Genomic DNA, 22,052 nt, shown 5'->3' with positions numbered 1-22,052 from the left:
TACATGTGAGATAGTTTTGTTAATATTTATTAATTGTTCGATAAAATGTACATCAAAGTCAGGTTATTATCGTATATAACTAAATCACTCATATTGACAACACTTGACCAATTTGATAACAAGAGATGCAAACTTTTTTCCTATATCATTAAACTTTTGTAATAACTCATAATAGAAAAGGCAAGGACCAAGGAGTAAAATGCTATATGAGGAAAGGCGCCCTGAAATTTTAACAGTCGATCGAGTGGGAGACCGAGCTAGGTCCATCCCCAGCTGCTATATAACTACTCTCTCACTCTCTCTTTCTGCAATCATTTCTGCATCTCAACCAAAATGAAGCTCCCAGCTCTCATTCTCATCCCTCTTATCTTCTTCTCCACCCTCATCTTCCTCACCGAGTCAACTCAGCCTCCATATTCATGCGACTCGTCCAACCCTTCAACCGAGTCCTTCCTTTTCTGCAAAACCACCCTCCCCATCAACCAAAGAGTCCATGACCTCGTCTCCCGTCTCACATTGGACGAGAAGATCTCCCAACTCGTCAACTCGGCCCCTCCGATTCCCCGACTCGGCATCCCGAGTTACGAGTGGTGGTCGGAGGCTCTTCACGGCGTCGCTGACGTCGGCAAAGGCATCCGTCTCTACAGCACCATCAACAGCGCCACCAGCTTCCCTCAAGTCATATTAACCGCTGCTTCTTTCAATGAGCATCTCTGGTATCGGATCGGTCAGGTAACGACTCACGGCCACCGAGTCAAAAACCCAACTCGGTCATTGTCTTTACTCTTTTGCTCAAAACAGTTGCAACCCAACTCGTTATTTCAGCTCCAAAGCAAAACCCATTTGGTCGTTTTTTGTGTTTTTCATATCTTTTTCTTAGGAACAAAAATGTGGTACACTGAGTTAAACAGTTCAACTCGGGCATGATCTTTGTTTTTCTGTTTATTTGATCTCTTGTACTTCACAACAAAAATGTGACACACTGAGTCAAACTCGGCATGATCTGTTACTCGTTGATCGGAATTATTAGAGCACAACCATTTTGTAACCCCACTTTTGAAATTCAAAACCGCCTCTTTAATGTTCTTGATGAAATTTGATTTGCCTTTCCGTTTACTTTTACTTTACTTTGATGTTCAAACAAAATCCGCATTATCCTAGTTAGTAGATTCGTGGTGTTATTATATCATTTCGCCTTTTATTTTGGAGGCCCTAGTTATCATACCATTTCGATTTTCGTTTTGGATGCGTTAATTAGAATCGAAATGTATGTAACATGTGCATGAATCGGTTAGGTGATCGGAATCGAAGCGAGGGCAGTGTACAATGCAGGACAAGCGACGGGAATGACATTTTGGGCACCAAACATAAACATTTTCAGGGACCCAAGATGGGGGAGAGGGCAAGAGACTCCCGGAGAAGACCCATTGATGACGGCAAAATACTCGGTGGCGTATGTCCGGGGGGTTCAGGGTGATTCATATGAAGGAGGGAAGCTGAAGGTGGGTGGCCATCTCCAGGCCTCTGCTTGTTGTAAGCATTTCACGGCGTACGATCTGGACAACTGGAACAATGTGACTCGTTTTGGGTTTAATGCCAAGGTTAGTTTTCTTCAATCTTCGGTGTTCTTCCATTGGTGTGTTTTCATATGCAGAGATCTTTGCCTCGAATGTTTGATGAGTTTGTTTATTTTCTTTTGGAATTTGGTGTGAGTCGCTTTGTGACTGTTGTTGTGGACCAATGCATGAAACTTTATCGAGTTAGGTGCCATCGATTATTTTTTTTCAATTTTGATTGGTGAAATCACGAGCTCTTTCTTGGGTTTTGAATTATTTGTCAGTTGATAATTCAATTTTTTTTGTTCTTGTTCTTTTTTCTCTTTTAGAATATCACAATGATATTATTATTTTTTTCCTCAGAATCACAAATTATCATGTCTGCCTTAATTATAAAAAATAAAAAAATAAAAATCTGATTAGGGTCTAAAACCAGTGTCTTTTCTTCAAATACAACAAAAAATAGAGTCGATGAGAATCAGAAAAAGTAACAAATGTTATTTTCTTTAAGAGAGACGACAAATTTTAACCTCATTTCACATATCTCATAATGTTAATAATTTGTGATCTTCACGGTGTCAATCATTCTCGATAACTGGCAAGTCACTGCTCATCAACTACCATTCTTATAAGTGTACAATGAAGATGAAATGCCAAATATTTTTGCATACCGACAATAATCAGAATGCTTTCTATTTGTCTCATAAAATCTTTGCCTCTGTATAATAAACACAATGATAACGTGACAAGAAAATGAGAAAGGAAAAAAGAGTGCAACTTAGCCGAGAATACATAACAAACATAATCATATAATCCATTATGTGAATCGACGTGTTTCCCTGAGCCTATTTCTTTTCGGGTTTGAGATGAGAAGAGATATCAGTTATCCAAGATCTGCTTGCCCACAAAATCTTACAAAGGAGTTTGTTTGTTTGCCTTTGCTTTGCATGCGTTGCAGGTGACTCAGCAAGACCTAGCAGACACGTATCAGCCTCCATTCAAGAGTTGCGTCGAGCAAGGCAAAGCCAGTGGCATCATGTGTGCTTATAACCAAGTTAATGGAGTCCCAAGCTGTGCAGATCACAATCTCTTAACCAAGACTGCTCGAGGAGAATGGGGTTTTCATGGGTAAACACATCTCACCCTCACAACAACAACTACATGCCTCATGCATCAAATTTGTTTGCCTTAGCACGATGAACTTAAAGCAGATCAATCACTATGAACGCGGTCTAGTGTAGTAGGGTAAATGCGATTAACAATTCACACACATGTGCGGCACACGTAAAAATTAGTGTATGCACATTTTTACACAACTCATTGCGGAGTCTCGTTTAAAAAGGTAAATTGAATTAACCAATGATTGAGTCACGTACATGCACGTAAACGAGGATATGCTTATTGTACTGGGTTGTAACATCTCCAGTAGCATTGATAAATTAAAAAAATTAGAGATTTATTAATTTTTAAATGAATATTTGTTCCAGCAGTATACTTAAGAAGTTGATAAATTTAGAAATTGATAGAGAAAATTGATAAATTTATCAATTTTGGGGAGACAATTAACTAAAACTTAGTTAATGTATACAATTTAACAATACTGCTGGAGCAAAAGTTTAAAAATTGCTATTTTAAATCTAAATGTTGACAAATTTAACAATAAATTTAACTGTATTGCTAGAGATGCTCCACTTATGCTCTTAAAGTCATAAGTGGAGCTTAGCCAATAACCTGAACATTTCTTTTAGTTACCAGTGTTAGAAACAGTCGTTTAAATTAGGGTTTAGGATTAAAAATTTAAAACCTAACAAGTATCTTTTTGTATCGGTATTGATCAGATATATCACGTCGGATTGTGACGCCGTGAGCATTATTTACGACGTGCAAGGATACGCTAAGCACCCGGAAGATGCCGTCGTCGACGTCCTGAAAGCAGGTATGGTGGGAACTCATCCTTCTGTTTCTTTCCTATTTCGATGGATAAAATTTGACATTCTCACATGGATTCCTTATTTGACATGCTCACATGGATACATTATTTGGTAAACCATGGCCCATTATGGTCCAATAGGCCCAACAGTTTGTATGGGTTTTGCCTGAAAGTCAATTTTTAAAGTAACTGGTCCTATATATGCCATCTCCTAGTGTGGCCCTCAAAGTGATCTTTTTCTCTTTCTAGGAAGTGTATTATTGGTACCCTGTTTTTGCTAACAAATGACAAGCAAAATTGGACTCTGAATTAATGGAAATATAACTTTTGTTCCTTTTTTTTTTTTTTTTTTGTAAAAGTGATAATTTTTGTTCTTTTAAGGCAAATCTAGTGTTAGACAAACTAGTACAGACAAATGTTTCTTTCGCAATAACTAATCATGTATACACGTAATTGAGGTGTCGAAACTCTTGCACGCAAGCATTCACGTACACATCTTTCACAACGCCGATCCATGACTAAAATGTGACGGGTTGAATGTGAGAAGAATTGTATACTGCGGTTGTGTGTGATGGTTAAAGATTCATGGTCTGATTACTCTAGATTCGATTGAGAAAGGTTGGAAGATAGGTAAAATGTTCTGTTTTTATGCGTGCAGGCATGGATGTGAACTGTGGAACCTACTTGCAAAATCACACAAAGAATGCAGTGCAGCAGAAAAAGCTGCCCGTATCATACATAGACAAAGCCCTCCACAACTTGTTCTCTATAAGGATGAGGTTAGGTCTGTTTGATGGCAACCCAACCAAGCTACCTTTCGGCAACATTGGTCCAGAGAAAGTGTGCTCTAAACAGCACCAAGCTTTAGCACTAGAAGCTGCTGAAGATGGCATCGTGCTTTTGAAGAACGCGGGCAAACTACTCCCACTACCAAAATCAAAGGGCATTTCACTTGCTGTAATCGGTCCCAATGCCAATGCTTCCGAAACACTTCTCGGAAACTATCACGGTCCACCGTGCAAGCTCATTACACCGTTACAAGGACTGCTAGGTTATGCTAAGAAAACAGTATACCACCCTGGATGTGATACAGTTAAATGCCCTAATCCTACGATTGATCAAGCTGTTAGAGTAGCACAGCAGGCAGATTATGTGGTTTTGATTGTGGGATTGGACCAAGGTGAAGAGAGAGAGGCGCACGATAGAGACCACTTAAACTTGCCTGGTAAGCAACAGCAACTCATTAGCAGTGTGGCTAAAGCCGCCAAGAAACCAGTGATTCTTGTGATTCTCTCTGGGGGTCCAGTTGACATATCTGCAGCGAAGTATAATCCAAAAATAGGAAGCATCCTGTGGGCTGGATATCCAGGTGAAGCTGGTGGATCTGCCCTGGCAGAAGTCATCTTTGGTGATCACAACCCAGGTAAATTTAACGACGAACTACTGTAATGTTCTTTTGCTAACGTGACATGTTATGTTATCCGACTGTCGATTTGGACCACACAGTTCAACAAGAGTTCACTTAATTACTGGTTTAGACTCTGGATTGACAGTCTGGTAACATAACATGTTCGACTATCTAGCAAAAGAAAGCTTTACTTTGAGACTGATTTAATGTTGCTATGCAGGTGGAAGATTGCCAGTCACATGGTATACACAAGATTACATCAAAACACTAATGACAGACATGAGGATGAGGCCTGACAAAAGATCAGGCTATCCTGGGCGCACTTACAGATTCTACACAGGGAAAAGAGTGTTTGATTTCGGTTATGGCCTCAGCTACTCCAACTATGCTTACAATTTTGTATCTTCAGTGACCCAGAACAAGGTCTACCTGAATGAGTCATCGGTTGGTCTAGCAGCTAAGAATTCAGACTCCGGACGCTACCAGTTAGTTTCTGATCTAGGTGAAGAACTCTGTGAGAAAAAGTTGTTCAAGGTCACAGTTGGGGCTAAGAATGAGGGAGAGATGGCTGGTAAGCATCCAGTGTTGCTATTTGTTAGTCGGAAAAACCCGACAAATGGAAGTCCAATGAAACAGTTGGTTGGATTCAAGAGTGTGATACTAAGCGCTGGAGAAAAGGCTGAACTTGAATTCATGCTGAACCCTTGTGAGCACCTCAGCCATGCAAATGAAGATGGCTGGATGGTGGTGGAAGAAGGTTCGCGTTTCTTGGTTGTGGGTGATGTAGAGTACCCTATTGATATCATTGTTTGATATGAAGGGTTGCAATCGTTGCATCTTGCAACAGCTAATCTAAAAGGAACTAAACATGATTTAAATGTTTTCATTGATTTTGAAATTGATGGCATAAAGCAACCAGTCTTGAGTAGTAGTTTAAGCTGTTCTGTCTTTCTGCTCATGGCATGCTACCATTCTTGCCCATTTAATCAACCCTGTGTACTAGTCATTCTTGATGATAAGCAAAAGGGGCATCAAGAGGTTGTATTGTGCAAAAGGAAAGTGGACTTACTAATGCACTGCACGTATAATGGAAAATGTACAAGTCGAAAAGCTTAGAAAAACTAATCACACAGAACATTAGTTATCTTAGGGTTTAGCTAACTCATTTACTATTTCTACAACTTACATTTCTACAATAAGATTTCACAATCGTGCCTATTAAACATTGTTGATTTACCTTAACCACTAGGACAAACCATTAGTTGTCTAAATCAAGAATATCAGATGCATCCATTGCTCAAGTGAAATTAGCTATATCAGAAGTCAAATGAGGGCAACATCCAGAGCTAATTGTCAAATACAACTTAAATGGAGTGATAGATATAGCAATAGATTCATATCATGCTGAGTTAGAAGTTTAGGTACGAGTCATGGCAGAAAAAGACTCACATATGCAACTCTAAAGGAGCATTCGTTTTCTGGCAGATTGTCATACCCTGACCTTTGGTTAATGGCTGGTAAATAATTCAGTAACACCAAAGGTCTTGATGTTGCTGAGTGGTACTCCTGCATATTTCTTCCAAAAACCAAGTCAAAATATGGATTTATATGCAAGTGCCTCACTCTGCCACTCATCTGTGATCCTCATACAGAATATAGCCATCCAAAAGTCAAAGACTATTCAAGAAATCTATTCAATCTTTGCATATTAAGCTCAATTGGGAGCCCATTTTATTGTTTCAAATCAAAGCTCTAGTTCAGATTCAAAAACAACAAATTAGTCAGAGCCAACCTACAGCTGCAGCTTCAAAAATTTCTTCCATTCCCACCATGAAACAAAATGATATCAAAACAACCCAAACGGGGCTGCGATAGGAGATTTCCATTATTTTCTTTCTTTTTCTCATCCTAGTAGTAGCACAATGTACCTCCACCTCTTCAACTATGGTATATGACTTAATAACACAGCTATATCCACGCGAGATTTTCGCTCACCCAAAGACTATAGTAATGTACATACAAAATTCTACGGAAAGTAATGCACAACACACTTGTAGGACAGATATCAGGATATCATAGTCTTCAAAGATCTTAAACTAGGCGTGCTTGAGAAAGCCAGCATTGATACCGAAAGAATCAGAAGAAATGCATAGGCTACAAGTACGTGAGATTCCCTAGCAAGAGAGCAATAGCTGATGCTTACAGCACCTCCATTCCTTCGGAAAATGGCAATAACAAATCCAGGATCATTCCTTGCATTCCATGTCATGGCCGGAACAGTAACCTCACGGGTTCCATCTGGATGGAAGTGATCATAGAATTCATGAGTGTGGGCACTGAAAACAATCCTACACACAAGGAAGAAACACAACACGATTAGCTTATAGGCCACATGTGGCTATACCATTGAGTGTATTTGAGTTATAAATTGGTGAACAATGACTAACAGGTGAAGTGTTTAGTAATTAATCATATAGTGATCCACAATAAACCCATAATCTTTCAGTTCAGCACAGAAACCAACAATGGGATCAATGAACACTATAACATCAAATGTGCATGAACCACCATTAGGACTAAAGATAGGGATATTTATAGAATTAAGGTACATTAGGTAATCATTCTATCAGGCAGAACTATCTATTCAATATTCATCTACTGGTCCTCCAAGTTTTCTCAAGCATTATGACATTTACAAGCAATACTCCTGATATTTGAAATTTATCACCTCAACTTCTGAGAATTTTAGTTTGCCAACCCTCAGCATGGTGAGGTGAGTAGTACTAATAGTAACTTCCCAGAAGCTTGAACATCTATCTTATTACAAGGATAATAATGGATATGCTAAATGGTTTGGTTCTCCACATACACAAGTACAATGAACTCTAAATATATTGATAAATCAAGTTAGATTCATTCACTGTTTTTATATGTGATTGGAAGAAATGTTATATCAGACCCTAAAATTGTTACACCACTGAACTGTATGGATGAGATAATTATCTGATAAGGATTCCTTTCTCATTTTGTGTAACTGATGATCTCATACAGTATGGATCAGAGCCACTAATTATTATCTAATGGTTGAAGACAATTTTTTAGTTAAGGAACTTCAGTTTATAACTCATAATGTCTATATACAGAACAACCTCAAGCACATAACCCTCAGAATTTTATAGAGTGCATACATGTATGGTGGACAATTGAGTGGTTAAAATGACAAATGCATAAACCATCTAAATAAAAAGTGTGGCTCACTGTTGGAAGAGAATCCATCCAAGGACAATGAGCATATACACAATTTTACGTGCCTAAACACTCTTCTATATAGATGACGTACACAAATGTTCTAACAAATGGAAACCCAGGCAATGAGGCTCCCACTCTTATAGTGTCCGTGAATAACATGTACAGTTGTACACAACCTATAACTATCCTACATTCCCACTCAAACAGCTATTTTGACTGCGAAAATCTCACTGGCCTATACTACCCTAACTGTGTATACAAAACATCAAGAGTCAAATCTCTACCCAGGCAATGCCATAAAAACGTAAAGCGTGAACTCACCTTGGCTTGAGAGCTTGAAATATGTATTCAGTAGCATTTGGTGGTAGCTTCTGTAACAAATCGTACGGCCCTCTCCCGACATCCTCCCTGTCAAATATAATCCAAACACAACACATTTAGCATCTCCTCTTCGCAGTTCTACAGCGAAAAACAACACACATTGCCCTTAATCAGCACAATCACACACGAAATGAAGAGAGCTACAACAAACCTGCCGTCGAAAATGTTACTACTCCCACCGAAACTAGGAGTCACATTTCGGCTCAACGGAAAGTGAAGCAAAACCACCGGACCAGAACCAGCTGACATTGCATTCTCTCTCCACCCAAACTCATAAACCCTCGCCTCCTTCCTCTCCACCTCACTCTCACCACCCCTCACCGCCTCATTTTCAACTCGAAAATCCACGCTCTCTCTCTCCACCGCCTTCTCCACACTAAACCTCAGCCCGCTGTTCCCACACAGCAAAGCGACGGCGTTTAGCGACACGAAGCTGACGTTGCCGATCTCGAAGGCTCCGCACCCGGCCGAGTCCAGCCCCGGCATCCTCCTCGCGATCCACCCCACCGCCTCCTCGCTCAGGCCGCCGCATTCCCCGACGTCGCGGTCGCCGAGCGCCACGTGGAGCGGCAGGTCCAGAAACGGGCCGAGCACGCGGTGGAACTGCCGGATCACCGACGCGTACTCGCTCCTCGGCAAGTGGTGACCACGCGCCGAGACGTCGCCGAGGACCAGAAGCATGTCCGGCCCCAGAGTCCGGAACGATCTCTGGTTTTTTCAGATTTCACAACAGATTTCAGGTAATCCGGCTCAGTCTGTAATATGTGGATATTGGCGAGGGTAGAATGGGGAATTTACTTACAGCGAAGAACTTGGAGACGAAGTGGTCGCGGAAGAGGAGGTCGAGGTAGCTGGAGTGGGAGCCGAGGAGGAGGAGGTTGGCGACCATCATGACCTTGAGGTCGTCCGGGTGGGCCTGGGAATGGGCCGGGTCGGGTTCGGGTACGGGTCTGCATGAGGGAGTGGAGACCCAGTCGTCGTAGAGATGAAGAGAGGAGAGTAGGATGATGGGCAACAATGGCTTGAAGAAGCCAACCGCCATTGCTGCGGAAATTGAGAGGGGGCGAAAGAAAATGACTCGGCCACTCGAGGTACCTCCAGATTTTGCCACGTCAGCGTGTGATTTTATATATATATATATATATATATATATATATATTATTTATGGTTTGGACTTTCGAAGAGTTCAAAGGCTGGGCCGGGTTGTATCTGGACAGGTCGACACAGTAGCAAAATTGTGCGTTGTGAGTTTGTGACACAATGTCTATTCGCTTTGACGGCTTCGTAAGTCGAAAGCGGGTTGGGGGGTTCTGTACATGGGTGCATGACCACTAGACCACTTATAACGGTTGAGGGTTGGGTTGGGTTGGTTTTAAAGAGAAAATGTATTGTCATAATGGAAGAGGAATGATATCTAGTTATTTTGATTCCGACATGAATGAAATAAAATTTCAAAAGGAACTGATTCTATAGTCTCTAAATTGTTCGAGGCCAAAACCCCTGTATCAATAAGACGTGAACATTATGCATGCTCGACAATATCGGGTTGTATTTGACTAAGCCAACCTCAATGAAAGAAGGGAACGAGAAGACATAAAACAAAGGAATAAGAGCAACATTACGTAAGTGACGATTAACTCTAAAAATGAAAAATATAGTTAATTAAGTGACAAATTTTAACCGAAACTCGGAAATATATATGATTCTACTAAAATGTAATCATCCGGTCAAAGCTGAGTGGCTAAAGTAGTATCCTAACAATAAGTTAGTTATTGGATATACAAAAACTATTTTAAGTTGATAGTTTTTATTTTTCCTTTCATGTTGGGTTTGAACGCGCCTCCACGCACTAGAGAGAAAAACGAGAGATCCTTCTCCAGTGGCACTATCTTCCAGTGGCAATATGGTAGGAAATCTGTTAAATATAGTAACTTATGGCTCTGCATAAACATTGTTTTTCCGGTATGTCGTCAAATTTGTAAGGCAAATAGAGTAGTCAATGATGCACTTCTTGCTAAATGGTGCTTGTTAGAATGCATAGGATTGAAAACTCTAAATATTATTTCAGGATGCTTAGGCAATTTGGGATTTAGACTTTATGTCCCCCTTCCTCTTTTTGTATTCTGCGGTTTTGTTAATAGTTAAGACATGAGGGCGGCCGTTTAGCTTCTACTACACAAAAAAAAAAAAAAAAAAATACATTTCATGTATACTTTCTCCATGCCATCTCTAACGAGAAGTAAATTTCAATATCAACAATAAACTTGATATATAACCTAAAACTCTAAAAGCTATGTTAGTAGATGTTGCACCATTTTTAGTCAATTGGAAAAAAAAGGGACGACACGTATGTGCTCTATGACTAGTTATGTGTGCGGCGGTGTGCCCAACTCTCATTCAATTCAATCAGAAACCATCAAATGAAAGTTCATCTTGATTTAAGATTTGCTATTGGTTGTCGCTTGTTTCTCAAAAAATACGATGAAGATATGCCAAGGGACAGCAAATATTGCGTTTACATTCGGGGAGGCATTATGATGTAAACTGGAACTTATTATGAGTATGGCTGCGTGTTCTTCACTCCTTTGATATCTATATATTAGTAGAAAAGGGTTGCCATCATATTATTTTCCATAACCATTGAGATTTGAGAGTGTGCTAAATTATAAGCAATACTGCAATACATTTGAAACTTAGAACATTTTTAATAAAACGAGTGCCAATACAATACCAATAATAATGCCTTAGTTGGTAGTACTAGATGCTAAAGCGCAAGGGATCTCTTTGCTATGAAGGTAATTGATAACAATGTGGTACTGATCAGACTCAGTTACACACGAAGGCCAGGAGAAACTTTTTATCTAGGCATATCGAGATAATAATAATCCTTAAAAGACGAGCAAATCAATAAAGAAATAAACATTGGACGACGATCTGTCATTAGCTTTTATAGCTTCGATTAAATTATATTAAAATTAACAAAAAATAAATAAATAGCACCGCCAATGTGATAGAACAACGAAAATGCTAGTCTTAATAGCAGAGAAAGACCACCCAAATGCAAGGAAAATAGGCGAGAAATAGGCTAAACTTGTTTCTTTGCTATGCACTTCGCTATGGTGGCAAAGATATCGATACATTGGCGGCTCACTGGCCTTTTCATTAAAGAAAATGAATTGTTTATTAATAAGATTTGTTACCATTTTTCCAAGTTGAATTCTCCAATAAAATAGATTTTGTTCATCATACATTATCGATCTTCATATTTTTGGTATATAAATTCAAAACTTATACCTTATAGGGGCCAAAATCCAATTCCCCGATTTGTTCTATGACTATTTCGGACATACCTGTGATATATAAAGCTTAGGAGTACAAGTCCAACAACTAGATAGTGTGGCATGCATCACCAAACTATATGGTTGTTGTCATTTAAAATATATAAAAATAAAAAACTATATGGTTGTTTAGTCATGCCACAATATCCAGATACCAACCACACCCTATCCACGCGATGTAGCAAAAATTACAAAAACGTTTAGATGAAAATTAATGGTAGTTTGGTCATGCTTGTGCAGGCTATCTTAATTAATCTATCTAATCTTGTACCACAAATTATATTGTGAGATCTATTCTGGGGAGTTTTATCTTCTCAGTGTTCGAAACCAGCAGACTATTTTGCAGAGATCAAAAAGATAAACTATACTATAGCCAGAACAATGTGTCATGTGTGTATGTTTTGACAAGAGAAGAAAGAAATATAAGTAGCCGCGGTACAAAACTACACATGTACGTACCAATAAACGAGTGAGCGACACATATAACTAAGAAAATATTTTAAGTGAAATGATAATTACATGTCAAGATTCTGATTCGTTTATTAAATGAGAATGATTTAATTCATTAAAATTTGATTTTCTTCCTTTTGAGATATATTTTTTCTCATATATAAGTTTCCTTATTTTCATATTTGCATTTGTAGAACATGGGAAGCAGATTTTGTTTTCTTTTCTTTCTAGCACATGACGTTTGAATTAAACAAAGCCTAACTCATGATCGAACTTGTTATTTGATCGATATGTAAAAGACATGTACTTGAACAACTATGCATAAATAGACCTTTGAGATGCTCAAGCGAGTTCCCACATTTCTTCCCGCATTAGATGACGACTTGTAAGTTTGCGTTCTTTAATTGTTTTGATTTTTTTTTTTATATAAACTTAATGCCAAATTCAGATCACGATATTTTAGATTTCATTTTGATAAATAGCAAACTACATGATTGAATGTGAAACAACATAGATTTCAGGTCAGTCAACCTCAAATCACATGAAATTCAGCATTTTGGTAACACTTTTTCTAGAGTTTGGTATCACACTGCTAAATGGGTGCCCTAAACAGCTAAAACAATGAATGAATATCTAACCACCCCAATCCCCCAACAAGGTCTATCAATTATCATTCAGGGCAGGCCATAATAGTCTTCCTAATATTTATTTCCTATTTATTACACCCCAATTTTACACTAATTCTAATTTTGTTGATAAAGTAATTGTTCAGAATAAAAATTCCTGGTCGAGATTCAATGGCCTTATTCGTAGCATCACGTGGACTAAATCGTAATTTCGAACCAAACGAGGAATAGAGAGATCTACGAGCTCCTTTTACTAATTCTAACAAGAAGCCACGGCACACTCCCCTCTCCACATTCCAAAGCGCCTCCCTCGCGCGTGTGGAGCACCCCAAACCACTCTGTATCCCCGTAAACAGTACCGTGCACTCCCCCCGCTCCAAATGCACGTGGGCTCCCATCTCGTACTCGCCCCGTCTCCTAAATGACCTCTCTGCCCTCACGGATATTGCTAAAAAGGAAAAAGGGTAAAATTTCAAATGAACAGCACAAGATATCCGATCGAGGAATCAGGCAACGGTAAGCAAATCAACCTCGTACACGTGTGCACCCCAGGCCCCACCGAAAACCATGATCATCAGCTTCGCCTTGGTGCGTAAGATTCTTACGTGCGAGTGTTATACACGCCAGCTAATCTTTTGAAATCCCGAAACTGCCCCCGGTCGTATCCGAGAAGGCAACCACCCGCGGTCAAAATCCCCACCCCGGGCAAAACCCAGGTACTAGGGGTGATTCTGTAATTTGAGTTTCTTGGAAGGATAAATAGCATTAAATATAAGGAGGCGGATTAAAAAAATGGCCGGATTTTAAAAATAACGGTGGCCGGAGAAAAAACCGGCCGGTGAAGTTAGTTTGATATTTCCTATATAAACCCGTCACCACCCCCTAGCTTTCTCTCATATTTAGAGCTCTCTCTTCTCTTCTCCTCTCTCTCTCTAGAGACTCTTTCTCTCTCTACAAACCCTCACCCTAATACAGAGACTCTCTCTTTCTCTCTCTAGATTTTAGTGAAACAATTACTATTTATTACAACCAAGACGCTCGAAAATTCGAGGTAATAATTCTATCTGATGTAGATTGAAATTCAAATTCAGATTTTAATTTTGCTTTAGAAGAAGGAGAAGAACACGATGCTGATATGAATAATGGGATTGGAGGACTGAATCGTATGCCATGACTAGTTTAGATTAATGCATTGGATTGAAATTTTTTGGGGGTTCGATCTGCGATTTGCGGGATTCGAAGTGATGAAACCCTAGAAACGGAAGCTAGGGCAGTTTAGGAATTTCAATCTGAATGATGAAATTGGGGTTTTGATTTTGGATTAGGCACTGTGGTTCTGGATTTGGGATTAGGGTTTCGTTTTCTTTGCATCTGTTTAAATTGATTGAAACTGGTAAATTAGGGCCTGTCGAAAGTCGATAGTGTTGGTGAAATATTGATTTTTTTTTGCATTTGAATCTATGAGCTGATTTGTTGGATTTAATGTTTCTGGTGATATTCGTTTAGCTTGATTACTGTTTTTAGTGTGGCTTTGTTTCGGTAATTGTTGTTTGATATAGACGGAAAAGGCTAGGTTTTTGTAGATTTTTGAGGTTGTTATGCTGTGGTTGTTTTGTAATAGCTAACTGGTTGCATTTTCATGTGCATTTTTTTTAGAAGGAAAGTTACTAGCAGAGTTCTAGGACAATCAGTTCGGGAATACGGTTTAGTTTGTATGTATTTACATATGAGATGGGTTCTCGAGGACGGCCATTATTTGATCTCAACGAACCCCCAGCCGAGGATAATGAGGAGAGTCATAGCGTCGTGTCGTTGCAGCCTCAAAAGGCACTCCCGTCAGCAAACCCCAACAACACTTCTGAAATGCTTGCCGTAGCAGCAGCTGGTACACAAGGAATTGTTAATAATCATGCTTTCTCACATGCATCATCTGTGTCAGGTTTTCAACCTTTTATTCGGCCTAAATGTGCTCATGGATCTGAAGGTAGCGCTGAGCTGAAGGAGGCAAGAGATAGGATTCCCAACAATGCGTCACTCTGCACGTCGAGTAATAACGAGGACGTTAAAGCAGTGCCAGCTTTAGTTTCGACAGCTGCAGATGCCCCTTCCGTGGAAAGAGAAGAGGGAGAGTGGTCTGATGCTGATGGATCCGCTGATGCTCATGGAAGTGGCAGTTTGCGTGAACAGGGTAAGACTTCCGGAGAACCAGAAAAATCTGGGGTGGTTGCTTCTGGTAGTGCTCTAGATGGTAGACAGTGCAATGTTAAAATTTCGGAAAATCTGAAGGATGAGAGCAGCAGTAGCCGCAATTCGGACAACAATGTCAAAAGTCATATATCCATGGACTGTCAGGAGGAACCTGGCTTGGTTCTGAAACAAGAGAAAGTTAAAGGCATTGAAGCAAGCCGTGCGCTCAAGGGTGCAAGTAATTCAGTGAAGAGGAAGATGGATCATCATAATGAAGCAAAACTGGGAAAGAAACGTAGTAGACAGACAATGTTCCTTAATTTGGAGGATGTTAAGCAAGCTGGTCCCATCAAAAGTTCTACACCAAGAAGACAGTCTATCCCTGCACCCATTACAACTCGAACAATGAAGGAGGGTCGTACAGTTTCTCCACCTGCAGTTCTTCCACCCACTGACCGGATAGGAGAAAAGCAGTCACAGCCAATAATCAAGGAGCAGAAACATCCTGATGTTGTATGCAGTGAAGGAGGGCTTGCTGGGGATTCTAGTGAATCTAAATCTGAATGTAATGGAGATGTTAATCATGGATCAGCTAGGCTGAAAAGGCAAAATGGTGATACTGACTCATCTGCAGAGGTCTTACCACCTATTCCAAGACAGAGTTCATGGAAGCAGCCCACAGATATGAGGCTGCCGAAGAATTCACAGGTGGCTAATAGGAAGCCTGTCGCTCAAAGCTCCATGGATTCCAAGTTGGGAAACAAAAAGCCTATTTCTGCCAAGAAGCAAATGCCCGTCAGTAACATGTACCAAGACACATCAGTAGAGCGTCTTATACGGGAGGTTACCAATGAAAAGTTTTGGCATAACCCAGGTACAAATTTATTTCCCTGCTTTTTGTTTATTTTAGTTTTCAATTTCGAATGTGCATGTTTGATACCGTTGACTAGTTCTTAGTGATTGGTTGGCCAATATTTTCACTCTTGGGAACTTTGGTCTATCTGTGTTGACAAATTTCCTGGTTTGTTTTGTATGCCAGTGCTCCATGGCCCTCCAATTGTTACATTATGAGACATATAGCACACAAAGACTTGGAAAGGTGATGACAATTATAGTGTGAAATCGAGATTCTGACTAACACGTTTCATTGACTTTCTCAATTTCACTTTGTAATTCTTATCACCATCCATCATGTCCCATCTTGTGTGCAAATGTTCTCATAGTATAATCTAGTTTGGGGGGAATGGGAGAGGAGATAAACTCCATGTGGACTAGATAGAAATTTCCATGGTTTCCGGGGACTATACCACATAAAAACGAAGGGGTTTTTGCTCTCGTACTGAATTATTGTTATTGGGCAAAGAAACTCTAATTTCTGAGCTAATATAAAGAGAATATCACATTTAACCGGCTTAGTAGTTTTTTAAAGGTCTGAAGAGCTTGCAGGTTCATATGGATATATAGGCTACGTGTTCATAGCCTGGTGCATATTTGTTTGTCTGAATATGACTGTGGTCATGTGCTTTCTATCATTCTTATTTTCCTTCATTTCCTTGTGCAACAGGGGAGACTGACCTCCAATGTGTTCCTGATCGGTTTGAATCTGTTGAGGATTATGTCAGAGTATTTGAACCCTTGCTTTTTGAGGAATGCCGGGCACAACTTTACAGCACGTGGGAGGAATTAACTGAAGGTGTTACAAGTAATGCTCATACAATGGTTCGTGTAAGGAGCATTGAAAGGAGGGAAAGAGGTACCATTACTAATTTTATATTCCCAAATTTGCTTTAGCTCCAATACCAGTAGTACCTGTGGTTTCTTATCCTTGTTCCTTCGAACTAATTGAGGTGTAACTTTTGGTGGTGTAGGGTGGTATGATGTTATAGTCCTTCCTGCAAATGAATCCAACAAGTGGACATTTAAGGAGGGTGATGTTGCAGTTCTTTCAACCCCCAGGCCTGGATTAGGTCTGATAAGTGAATACATTTCTATCCATCTATATTCATGTCAGATTATTACTTTATGTATATTGATGTTTCTGATGATGTTGCTAACATAGTCTCTAATTTTGTCAAGCAGTCCGATCCAGAAGGAACAACTCTTCAACTGAGGATAATGAGGAGCCTGAAATAAGTGGACGTGTGGCTGGTACTGTCAGGCGACATTTTCCTATCGACACACGTGATCCATCAGGAGCAATCCTTCACTTTTATGTTGGGGACACCTATGAATCCAACAGGTTAAATATTTATCTATTATGATATGAGATGATTAATGTAATTTTTCTTTAGTATTTTTTTAGCTAGCATGCTGACAGCTTCCTCCCCTCTCACTAATATTTACAGCTTGAATGATGATGACCACATTCTGAGGAAGCTGCATCCCAAAGGAACTTGGTTTTTAACAGTGCTTGGTTCTCTTGCAACCACCCAGAGGGAGTACGTTGCACTGCATGCATTTCGTCGATTGAATGTGCAGGTGACATTCTTTGGGATCATCAGCTTTTTATATCCTGATGTATTTATGTTTGTGTGGATAATGATCTGACCATTGATTTTCACAGATGCAAACTGCGATTCTTCAGCCCAGCCCTGAACATTTTCCAAAATATGAGCAGCAGAGCCCTGCTATGCCTGAATGCTTCACACCGAATTTTGTTGATCATTTGCATAGGAGCTTCAATGGACCCCAGCTCTCTGCTATCCAATGGGCTGCAGTGCATACTGCATCTGGTACAAGTGGTGGAAAGAGGCAAGATCCCTGGCCATTTACTCTTGTTCAAGGACCTCCAGGAACTGGTAAGACGCACACTGTTTGGGGAATGCTAAATGTCATTCATTTGGTTCAGTATCAGCAGTATTATACTTCTTTGCTAAAAAAGTTAGCACCTGAGAGCTTGAAGCAAAATACTGAAAGCAACACTGATAATGTTGCTATGGGATCAATTGATGAGGTTCTTCAGAGCATGGACCAGAATCTCTTTCGGACACTACCAAAGCTGTGCCCGAAACCTAGAATGTTGGTATGTGCTCCTTCTAATGCTGCAACAGACGAGCTTCTTTCACGTGTTCTTGACCGTGGATTCATTGATGGTGAGATGAAAGTATATCGGCCTGATGTAGCCCGAGTAGGTGTTGATTCACAGACGCGTGCTGCCCAGGCCGTCTCTGTTGAGCGGAGAACTGAACAGCTTCTGGTCAAGAATCGTGATGAAGTTTTTGGGTATATGCATCAGTTAAGAGGTCGTGAAGCTCAGTTGTCTATGCAGATTGCTACTCTTCAAAGAGAACTTACTGTTGCAGCTGCTGCTGTTCGTTCCCAAGGATCTGTGGGTGTTGATCCGGATGTTCTAGTGGCTAGGGACCAGAATCGAGATGCATTGTTGCAGAACCTTGCAGCGGCAGTTGAAAGCAGGGATAAGACACTAGTTGAGCTGTCTCGCCTATTCATTTTAGAAGGAAAGTTTCGCGCTTCCAGCACTTTCAATTTGGAAGAAGCTCGTGCTAATCTTGAGGCAAGTTTTGCTAACGAGGCAGAAATTGTTTTCACTACTGTTTCAAGCAGTGGTCGCAAGTTGTTCTCTCGCCTTTCTCATGGTTTTGATATGGTTGTGATTGATGAGGCAGCCCAAGCCAGTGAAGTAGGAGTTCTTCCTCCCCTCGCTCTTGGTGCTGCACGATGTGTTCTTGTTGGTGATCCTCAGCAGCTTCCTGCAACAGTTATTAGCAAGGCCGCCGGAACCTTGTTATACAGCAGGAGTCTTTTTGAAAGATTCCAGCAAGCAAATTGTCCAACAATGTTGCTATCTGTGCAATATAGAATGCATCCTCAAATCCGTGATTTCCCCTCAAGGTACTTTTACCAGGGACGCTTGACTGACAGTGAGAGTGTTGCTAATTTACCTGATGAGATATACTACAAGGATCCTTTACTTAAACCTTATGTATTTTATGATATCACACATGGGCGGGAGTCACACAGAGGGGGATCTGTCTCTTATCAGAACATACATGAAGCTCAGTTCTGTGTTCGTTTGTATGAGCATCTCCAGAAGACAGCGAAATCTTTGGGCATGGGGAAAATTTCTGTTGGCATAATCACACCATATAAACTGCAACTTAAATGTCTTCAACGTGAGTTCGATGAGGCTTTGAAGTCAGAAGAAGGGAAGGATCTTTATATAAACACAGTTGATGCTTTCCAAGGCCAAGAACGAGATGTGATTATTATGTCCTGTGTGCGCGCTTCTGGTCATGGGGTTGGTTTTGTTGCAGATATCCGCCGAATGAATGTGGCTCTTACTCGTGCAAGAAGGGCTCTTTGGGTATGAGTTTCTTTCTTTTGAGTCATGTTTGCTTATTTTAATATATTAAGAAGCTCATAGCATCTACCTGCAATTATCTGTTGCGGTGTCAATTTTAATTTATATTTATTTCTCTCAACAGGTCATGGGAAATGCTAATGCTTTGATGCAGTCTGATGACTGGGCTGCACTGATCACTGATGCCAAGGCCAGGAACTGTTATATGGACATGGAGACTCTTCCTAAAGAATTTCTGGGTGCAAAAGGACCCTCCTACAATCCAATACCAGGAAAGCTATCATCTAATATGAGGGGATTGAGATCTGCTGGACCAAGACATAGATTGTTGGACATGCGCATGGAGTCCAGGTCAGGAACACCATCAGAAGATGATGAGAAATTCAATGGACCTGTAGTTCCCAGAAATGGTCATTACCGGCCTATGAAACCACAGTTTGAGAATTCTTTGGACGACTTTGATCAGTCGGGTGATAAGTCTAGAGATGCTTGGCAATATGGTATACAAAGGAAGCATAGTCCTGCTGGGGTTGTTGGAAAGAGAGAGATCTAACTAGTGATTGATGGGTGTTATGAATCCTCTTTCTGCATCATAGGAGCTCGGTGGCATTCTTTGTTTTCCTACCGTGTAATGTTTCTGCCACAGAGCTTAGAGTGCTGGTTTTCTGTGGTGACTACAGATGCCGGACTCCTTGAGTTAGAAGAGCCAAACTTGGTGCTAGATGAGCTTTTGGTTAGTTGTGAAGTTTGGCAATAAGGGGGAGGAGGGCTGGCTGGGGCTTTCGGCTTGTGCAAGAAGACAATCATCTTGACTGATGTTGTTCCTTTGATTTCTTGCAAGCAGCTGGATGCTTTTGGGTAGATGGTGGAAAAATCATACCCTTAATCCACCAGCTTACATTCGTCAGAGGTAAAACATCTCTTACAAGAAATAAAAGACAAAAGCATAGAACTTAGTTATGAATGCGCGTAGTTTTCTTTTCTCCTCTGTTGTCATTTCTTCTCATGCATGGCTACCAAATGAAACCCAGGAATCCAAATGGTGGTGTCGCCAAAGCTTGTACGCTGTAATATCTGAGCTGCAACCTGTGATGCGAAAACAGTCATGGCTCGATAGTTCTCTTCCGACAAACACACTGCTGACTCTTTGGTTCTATACTGGTGCTTCAATTGCAGAAAGATCCCATTTGAATGATGCTCTGTACATTTTTCGGAAACATGCAAACACATGAAGGAGAATGTTTCTGTTGTTTGAAATTTAAACCAGAAAGGTGGCATTGCTAGTTGCTACAACATTCTGTGTAGAAATGGGGGTACAGAAATTGTATTAGGAGGTAGTATATTTCTTTCTAGCAGCATTTGTAGTGTCGGCTAACATGTACATACATCTTTCACTTATGGAATCAATCATATCAAATTCTTTTCTATGCTTTTGTCTCTGTTTTCTTTCGCATATGTGACCCAGGAAGAGAAAAAATCTCAGAAGAAAGATCGTCGAAATGACAAGAGTACCGTTCACATCATCACATGTGGTCACATAGTTATTGTCGCTCTCGTCCTTACGATGGACAAAGCTGGCTGGCATAGGGCACGTTTCAGATGCACTTTAGTTTATTACCAATTTGTTGCTCTTGTCTTTGTTTTGCATCTACCCCTGGTTTTTAGTTCAAGGCATCTCTTCGAAATTGGGGGGCAATGCTTACAATTTTTGCCCACCTGCCATAAGATAAATTGAAAGATTTTTAGTCCCAACTAACAACATTTTTGGTTACTTGTGCCCTTCTAATCTCAAAATCAGGTCATGCTGGGTCGAGGGGTCATGTCCAAATAGTTCATTCTTTTTCTTCTAAACAACTAATATAAATAGAAAAGATGCCTTTAGCTCCCCCCCCCCCAAAGCTCCCACACACACCATTTCTCATATGAAAATAAGACATTTCTCAGATGAAAATAAGATATTTCTCAGATTTCCAAATCATAATAGAATTTTACATTAAAAATGGAAAAATATATAAATAAGTGTCGTATACATAAACTTACCTTTTACATCTTAACCCCTCTGATAACAAATCCTAGCTCCGCCACTGCCTACCAGTTCGACTACCTAAAATGTTCGTTATCTAATATAGCGTCTAGCGACAAGAAGCATATATTTCGATATATGAATTTTGACTTGAAATAGCTAATTTAGGTAATTAATAAAAGGTTAATAAAAAAGAATACGCTTCCTTTTATGAGAAATAGATATGATTTCATTGTTCCTAGTAAACTCCGACAACAGTACAAGCAGGACACACCATAATCCACGTGAATTTCCTCAAAAGGGCAGCGGCCACACCACACCACGCCGTTGTCCCCCGGGGCAGTTCAGACCTTTCCACCCTGGGAAAAAAACGACACCACGGAAGCTTTGTCCGAAAAGTCTACACCACAGAACAGACATGGAAGGAAAGGAAGGCAGATGGGTTCGGCTTACAAATAGCACGTGTTGGTCGTGGTTGGGCTTCAGTTTCAAACTCAAACACAAACACAGCATCATCACTCTGATCCCAGATCCCTGTGTAATATTCTCATCTTCTCTCTCTCTCTCTCTCTCTCTCTCTCTC

The 22,052-nt window shown here is 40.3% G+C and overlaps 3 protein-coding genes across 3 annotated transcripts; 2 read left to right on the top strand and 1 right to left on the bottom strand.

Annotated features, from left to right (window-relative positions):
- Positions 1–333: 333 nt before the first annotated feature.
- On the top strand, positions 334–5,767 carry LOC101315350 (probable beta-D-xylosidase 7-like). Its single transcript, XM_004301269.1, has 6 exons — positions 334–732; positions 1,296–1,601; positions 2,515–2,684; positions 3,395–3,492; positions 4,145–4,909; positions 5,115–5,767. The coding sequence occupies exons 1-6, from the start codon at positions 334–336 to the stop codon at positions 5,705–5,707; spliced, it is 2,331 nt and encodes a 776-aa protein (XP_004301317.1). The 3' UTR covers positions 5,708–5,767.
- Positions 5,768–6,655: 888 nt separating this feature from the next.
- Positions 6,656–9,505, bottom strand: LOC101313608 (metallophosphoesterase 1-like). The gene is made up of 3 exons (XM_004299582.1): positions 8,676–9,505; positions 8,465–8,551; positions 6,656–7,242 (listed from the first exon to the last, which is right to left on the bottom strand). The coding sequence occupies exons 1-3, from the start codon at positions 9,203–9,205 to the stop codon at positions 6,960–6,962; spliced, it is 900 nt and encodes a 299-aa protein (XP_004299630.1). The 5' UTR covers positions 9,206–9,505; the 3' UTR covers positions 6,656–6,959.
- A 4,464-nt stretch (positions 9,506–13,969) lies between these two features.
- LOC101315058 (uncharacterized ATP-dependent helicase C29A10.10c-like) lies at positions 13,970–20,874 on the top strand. Its single transcript, XM_004301268.1, has 9 exons — positions 13,970–13,989; positions 14,595–15,999; positions 16,690–16,878; positions 16,994–17,087; positions 17,233–17,364; positions 17,471–17,603; positions 17,689–19,449; positions 19,571–20,356; positions 20,478–20,874. The coding sequence occupies exons 2-8, from the start codon at positions 14,670–14,672 to the stop codon at positions 19,997–19,999; spliced, it is 4,068 nt and encodes a 1,355-aa protein (XP_004301316.1). The 5' UTR covers positions 13,970–13,989; positions 14,595–14,669; the 3' UTR covers positions 20,000–20,356; positions 20,478–20,874.
- The last annotated feature ends 1,178 nt before the right edge of the window (positions 20,875–22,052 follow it).

The sequence above is a fragment of the Fragaria vesca genome, linkage group LG5 (genome assembly GCF_000184155.1).
Source record: "Fragaria vesca subsp. vesca linkage group LG5, FraVesHawaii_1.0, whole genome shotgun sequence".
Classification (NCBI taxonomy): domain Eukaryota; kingdom Viridiplantae; phylum Streptophyta; class Magnoliopsida; order Rosales; family Rosaceae; genus Fragaria; species Fragaria vesca.
Note: the sequence above shows the minus strand (reverse complement) of the source record. Positions and strands in the feature narration are given on the sequence as shown.